Source organism: Anguilla rostrata, chromosome 7 (genome assembly GCF_018555375.3).
Source record: "Anguilla rostrata isolate EN2019 chromosome 7, ASM1855537v3, whole genome shotgun sequence".
Taxonomy (NCBI): Eukaryota; Metazoa; Chordata; class Actinopteri; order Anguilliformes; family Anguillidae; genus Anguilla; species Anguilla rostrata.
The window spans coordinates 16,188,282-16,195,244 of record NC_057939.1 but is presented as its reverse complement, the minus strand read 5'-3'; the positions used below and the strand labels follow the sequence as shown (position 1 = coordinate 16,195,244).

Here is a 6,963-nt window from a genome sequence, read left to right as displayed (position 1 = left end):
TGACCATACCATGATTATTGTCCCCATCTCTAAACAGCACTTTCTATAGGTTTTTGGATATTGGGAATTGTACACAATGTATAAAATAACATATTAATGTATGTGTTTAAACCTTTAATGTATGCAGTCATTATAATCTGTATCTCTGGGGCACCTAATAATTTCATTTTGACCTAGGTGAAATCAGATTCGTTTTTCACACCTGAATTTGCACCTAAGTGACACATCCGAAGTGACAGATTGCCATCAAATGCCAAATATGCCCTCAGAAACTGACCAAAGGGTCTTGCTCTGCTACCCTCAGCACCCCCAGAGTGTGCAGGACTGTGACTGTGTAGAAAGGTCTTACACTGTGCAGAAATTAATGACATGTTGCAATTTTTCAAGACAGACCGTGAAACTCCAACAAGCAAGACATTCCAATAATCAATATTGGGAAAACAAGAGTGTGAATAATCTTCTCTACATTTGAAAGCAAGAGACTACAACTCATTTGTCAAATATTGGACAAATAAAGAAGCCTTTCTTAGGTCAATAATGCATTTCCTTACAGCCAAGCTTGAGCCAAAAACTACATAGGTTCTTTAGATATGATATTGGGTATACACAATATGACCAAATGCATCTGGACACACCTTGGTCTCGGGCTGTTTCTCATGGTTTGGGCTAGGCCCCTTAGTTTCTGAGAAGGCAAATCTTAATGCTACACCAAATAATACTACATTTGAGACGATATTGTGCTTCCCCAACAGCTTGGGGAAGGCCCTTGCCTGTTTCAGCATTGCAATGCCCCTGTGCACATAACACGGTCCATATAGATATTTGGTTTTGTTGAGAACGGAGTGGAAGAACTTCACTTGCCTGCACAGAGCCCTGACCTCTACCCTATCCAACACCTTTGGGATCAATTGGAAAGCCAACTGTGAGCCAGGCCTAATCACCCAATCAGCGCCCGATCTCACTAATGCTCTTCTGGCTGCACAGAAGCAAATCCCTGCATCAATGCTCCAACATCTACTATAAAGCCTTCCCAGAAGAGTGGAAGTTATTATAGCATCAAAGAGTGGACCAACTCAATTTTAATGCCCATAATTTTGAATGAGATGCTGGATGTCAGGTATCCACATAATTTTGGACATGTAGTGCATCTTCATGCTGCCAATAATAACATCTAAATTAGCTTTTTATACTTTGTTAGGTGCCAACTAAAACAACTTAATTCAGACTAAGTAGGTCAGGACATAGTAAATGCCCATCCTGTACGCACATACTGTGCATAATCTGTGCTACACCTCAGCTCCATTCAATGCTTTATGTTTTGAGGCCAAAATGCAACTGACAACCTCCAGAGGAACCTGTAAGAATGTTTTTAGTCCATCAACTTACCAAGCATTGTTGGGTGCCTTCATGTGACAGACAGAAAACATTCCTGCTGGGTCCTCTGGAGGGTGCATATTGGCTATTTAAGAAGTCAGTGTGTTTCAATCCATTTAGATTAATTCTGACAGAATGTGACACAAATTGAGCCTGAAGAGAATTAAGAGGCACAAGGCAGCCTAAGGCCACAGTTCAAGCAGAAGCTAAATTATTGCCTCCTGTCTAGCTGCCCTTTAGGTTAAAGGTTGAAAATCTTTTGAGCAAACCTTGTCAGAGTGTTCGTGGATTAAATTTGCCAATGGATGTAAAGGAATGAGCCCAACAATGAAATCATAAAGCTTATCCAGGTGGCATTTCTTAAAATCTGAACTCTCTGCCTTTTTGTCATAACTAGCATAGAAAATAATCACCTAGCATAGAAAAAAAACCCACACATTTCACTTTTTTATTTCAAATATGTATTTACAAAAGTTCCACAAAATAAAACAAAGGCTGTTTTTTTTTTGTTACTGACTCTGCCCAATATTCTTAAATACTTTACACAGATAAAAAGTTTGATGCATTTTAAAACCACAGACTGCAATACCTGCATTTGCGCTCATTGTACATAAGTGCCTGTGCATTATTTGGTTCTGATAAGTGGAGTCAAGTGGAAGGAGGGAGTTGATTCCAAGTTGCCACATTGGGCACTTTGTAAAAAATACCTTAAGGTTCAGAACCGCATTCATACCGAGTTGCGGCAAGTCAGGGTATTATTCCACAACTAAAACTGTCTCCAAAGGAAAATGGAGGCAGAGGCACAAAACAGAAGAGGACGATGACTGCTGTAACAACATCCTGGCATGTCTCATAATAGCTCAGAAGCTATTCTGATTCTTGGTAAATTCCACAAAAATCCTGATGGCTGTTGAAGAACCAGCTTGGTCTGTCACGTTCCTACATCCCCAAATCCTCCACTCATGTGGAGGGCTATGTGAAGAGGGCACACAGGGAACCTCATAGGACACACGTCTTGTCCTTCAGGTAAGTCTCTTAGTAACAGAGTCCCATGGTAACCAGGCGTGGTAACTTTACCACGCTACAGAAGTAACTGAACAGTGACATCAAAAAACAAATGGGTTTGGCCTTTAAATAGGAGAAAAGCTCATACGTATCTGGTGACGTAACCTTAACATTGGGGAATATTTGACCAGGTTTGCAAAAAAAGAGATCTTCTCAAAAACAAAAAATAAAAATTTGTCACTGTTATACCATGCTGTTGCTCTCTCCAACTTTATCCACAAACTGAAATATAAATAAGAAAGAAACAGGATTAGTCACAGTAGTCACCTTGTAACTATGGTCAACCAAAAAAAAAAAAAAAAAAAAAAAAAAAACATGCACTGCTAAGTATCATATCACATATTAAAACAAGAAAAATACAAGGATGACAGTATGATACATGGTTACCTATTCTTTAAGACACAATGACAACCACTTACTCACACCTCGGTGCTTTATGGCCTAAAATATATCAGCTGAAGCCCAAAAGAGAACAAGTTATTTTTCTATAACTAAAATAACACTGTGGTCTGGGCTTTATGTGTAGCAGATGAACAACATGGAGAAACCAGTGTGACAGAGATCAAGAGATCATTCGAGGAGGGGGAGGGAGAAGAGAACAGAAAGAGAGATAGCAAGAGAGATCTGATAAAGATCTGCAAGAATATTTACTCTATGGGGGAAAAAATGTTGAGTAAGCGAGATTTAGCGAAAGGTTTCTACCACTGTTTGCAGACATTTGTTTTTACAATCCCAAAAGAAACACATGGCTCTGAATGTGTAATTTCCTTAACATTTTCTCTGAAGTCACATCTTCCGTGCATACGCGGAGCAATGAGGGAAAACTTAAGACTCATGCGATGACCTTGGGAGAAATGAACAGCAACTGACCATGACTGCAGATGGTCTTCACAGCCTTAGGAAGGCTTTAAAGGAACGACAGAAAAACAGTCAGCTCAGAAACAGGGAGCAGTGCTGTAACACTACAGGACGCAGCACACAGAGCTTAAGTGTTGGACAGAGCTGCAGCACTGAAGAACAAGTGCCTGGGCCCTGGTCTCTGGTCACCTTGTTCTGGTCCAGATGAAGGTTAAATGGCACTCCAGTCAAGTAACACACTGACGTGCTGTGCTTATGGTTGGGTTTACCATTGAAGGGCTTCAGTTCGGGTCCAATAGGCTCAACAGGATTTTTTTTGCTCGTTGTATACTCTTGCTAATTAGTGCCTCAGTAATTGCACTGGCTGAGTCGGTACACTTACCCCACTGATTCCTGGGAGATTTAGTAGGGACCCCAGGATCGGGATCCTCCTGATGAAGCCCACAACCACGGGGAAGAAGCCCCTGAAACAGAAACAAGGAATGAAAGAAAAGGTCAGAGGAGAGGTGGGACCAGAGGAAAAAGAGTTGCATGACAGAGAGAACACAAGCAGACAAAAGGCAAGCAGACAGGAATGAAAGAGCCACAGTTAGAATGACAAGGAGAAGGGATCAGGCCTCTTTAGTGAAGCAGAAGGTGGCGATCTGTTACAGAAATGAACTATTTTTCATCAGAATAACGCAATTAATTTTTAAATGTTTCATGAACTGAAGTTAATGGTCATGCACATGCACACAATGTCCAACTAAATATATAACCTAAACATTTTACCAAATATTTTTTATTTTACTTTGTGTGGTTAATGAATTGCCAATCTGAACACAAGCGTACGCACAGAGTGATGAAGAAGCACAAACCACACCAGTGTAGAGTTCAGAAAAATCAGTGAGCGTGTCAATGTCAGTTACAGACAGTGACACCCCCCCCCCCCCGCAAGCTTCAGAAAGAATATCAACTGTTCTCTTGGCCTTACCATTATACTACACTGCTGCCCTACCTCCCAGTTAAAAACTTGCACCTGGCCTACCCCATTAAACTACCTTATAGTATGTGGACATGATATACATGAGAAGACATCACTGAGATTTTCAAACACAACCATAATCTAAATATTACATTACCAATTCTGTTCAAGACTAAATATTCCCACTGTACTAGCCACACAGAGGGTTATTTCACAGGAGAGTAATTCCTCCTTACCTTTTATTCAAAATGACACTTTAATTTGTAAAAACATTATTCACTTATCTATTCAAAATTGAATAATTTTGCATTGTTGATGAACTTGTGAGTAATGTGAACTTCAGACTAAAAATTGACTATTATGGATGCCGTATAAAACTGGGCTCATGTCAATGTTAAACAGTCTCAGTTTAGCTAGTGGCTAAATTACCATTCATATGTGCAATTCGGGCTCTGATACTGCACGGGTGCACAGGGCATCTCCTACAGCACTGTATTTTAATATTGTACTAAGGCATTGGTTTTCTACTCGGTCTAATGAAAGACTGCCCCCTGCTGGCCCAAAGATGATACTTCCATTACTAACCAGAGCTCTGATCAAACTCTACCACACGTAGATTTAGCCATTTGACAAGATCTACAGGATCTTGTCATCCTTACCCTATGTAGGACAGGATCTACATAGGGTAAGGATGGTGTTAGGTTTTTAGTGTGTAGTGATAATGCATGTATTCTCTATTATGAAAAATTCTACATTTCCACCACTTCTAATTCAGTTCTAGCCATCCAAACGTCATACACTACACTCAATAATTCATTCTTCCATAACTCACGTGTAAAAAACAAACAAAAAACATTGTGTAAGATCATGTTCATGTCCATCCATATACCCCACTATACCCATCTTATGTACCCACGATGCCCTGCTCTTCCCAGGATCAACTCACCTGAATAAGAGGAAGAATCCATAAATCTCCAGGACCATCCCAACCACGGGCCAGCCAATCAGCACCACAAGCACACCCCCCAGGAAGAAGCCAGTGGCCTTCATTTTGTGTTTCTGGAAGAAGAACTTGAAGGTCCGCTCCAACCCGATGACAAATGACAGGCCAGCCACAAACAAAATCTGTGCACACATATACACACATGCAGGCACATACAAGCATGCATGATCGCATTCATCCATACAAAAAAAGCACAGAGAGAGAAAGCAAGGGAAAACCGTGTGAGGAAACAACAGTGTTCACTTTGTCAACGGTCAGGATCACTGAAAGCAAAATGAAAGTACTCACATTTCCCATGGCAAGGAGTGCCTTGTCAAAAAACAGGATCATTCCAAAGAAAAGGAAAAACACCCCAAATCCTGTTAATCCCATTCCAATTTCTGAAGGCAAAAAAATGCATTAATTGAAACGCGTCTATGTACCCATTTTGACTAGTGTAGAATGAAAGTATGACTTACTGATATAGGAATACATATTTTCTGTTAATACATATTTTATTCAGTCTTCCCTTGCAAACAACATATTTTCCGTGCAGGTATGGATCAATATGCAAATAATCTGCTGAACACTTCCGGTGATCTCAAAAGGGTTCGAATACTCCATTTAACGTTACTTAATGGATCAAATTCCCGAAATGACGGCACCGATAACAACTTAAATTACTACTACTACTACTACTTATGATTACATACTATAAGCATACTGTGGATTTACACATTACAGCCAGGGAAGGCTGCACATTATCAGCACCACAAGACTGTCAACTTTTTCATGACAACTTTAACTGCCGTTGTTTCTTAGCACCAACTCAAAATCTGAAATTGAAAATAACAATTTACTGTAATCTACCTAATGTCTATTGCCAATACATAACTACTGCTTTAGTTAATACGCATGACTATAAGACTTATTCTCGTTTATTTTACAGATGACTCGTTTATGCAATATATCCCCGGTTTACTTTTAATAGGATTACAGGCATTTTTTTCAGTGAACAGAACTACATAGCAAAATGACATAGGGAGGCATAACTTGTAAAACGCCTGAACATTCGTTCATTTGTTATATTGTGATCTTGCCTACCCGTCCTAGCTGAAAAACTAATGCCTGGAGGCTAGCTACATACGTTAAGTGTTCCCAGGGAAGGAAAAAAAAGCACACAGCTCACGTTAGAAAACGACATTAGTTACTACCATAAATCAAAAACATACATGAAGCCAACAAGAACTGGTCAGATAGCGAGTATGAAACCGACAAACAGCGAGAAAATGTAATTTCTGGCTCCGCAGGCCTGTTCATGTCTTAAGGCTACAAGCTGACCAGCTATAACTTGTCATTCATTCAGCTACTGATCTTGATGTCGCGTGCTGTATTACAACATTGACATCACGGAGAGACTGATATCAGTTACTTCAGTAAACACGTGAAACTGGTTCATCTTACTCTGTGAATCCGTTAGAGAGATCATTGTTGCGCTAGTTTAAATGCTCCAATTATAACTTTCTCAAAACGAACCCGCCTGTTGAGGCTTCTGCTAGCTGACTAGCTAGGCACTTGTGCACTAATCGCCACGTCTTCCGGAACCACGACTACACGCACTCATTGGTCCTCAAACCGAAAGCCAATCAGCGAAGGTCGTAGAAAGCACGCACTGAACTGTACGCTGACTGCACGCCCAGTAATGTTGACCGGTCCAGTA

The 6,963-nt window shown here is 40.3% G+C and overlaps 1 protein-coding gene across 2 annotated transcripts; it reads right to left on the bottom strand.

Annotated features, from left to right (window-relative positions):
- Nucleotides 1-1,808: 1,808 nt before the first annotated feature.
- golt1ba (golgi transport 1Ba) lies at nucleotides 1,809-6,863 on the bottom strand. 2 transcript variants are annotated; one of them, XM_064343165.1, is made up of 6 exons: nucleotides 6,708-6,863; nucleotides 5,553-5,644; nucleotides 5,208-5,386; nucleotides 3,680-3,761; nucleotides 3,310-3,344; nucleotides 1,809-2,661 (listed from the first exon to the last, which is right to left on the bottom strand). In XM_064343165.1, exons 1-5 carry the CDS (start codon nucleotides 6,730-6,732, stop codon nucleotides 3,336-3,338), a joined length of 387 nt encoding a protein of 128 aa, XP_064199235.1. In that variant the 5' UTR covers nucleotides 6,733-6,863; the 3' UTR covers nucleotides 1,809-2,661; nucleotides 3,310-3,335. The 2 variants fall into 2 exon arrangements, with proteins under 2 accessions (XP_064199235.1, XP_064199233.1); XM_064343163.1 differs by lacking the exon at nucleotides 3,310-3,344.
- Between the last annotated feature and the right edge of the window lie 100 nt (nucleotides 6,864-6,963).

Coding starts and splice junctions, on each gene's coding strand:
- golt1ba (XM_064343163.1), bottom strand. CDS start 6,732: ATGATCTCTCTAACGGATTCACAGA. Junction 5,387..5,552: donor CACTCCTTGCCATGGGAAAT/GTGAGTACTTTC, acceptor ATGTGTGCACAG/ATTTTGTTTGTGGCTGGCCT. Junction 2,662..3,679: donor ATCTCCCAGGAATCAGTGGG/GTAAGTGTACCG, acceptor TTTATATTTCAG/TTTGTGGATAAAGTTGGAGA.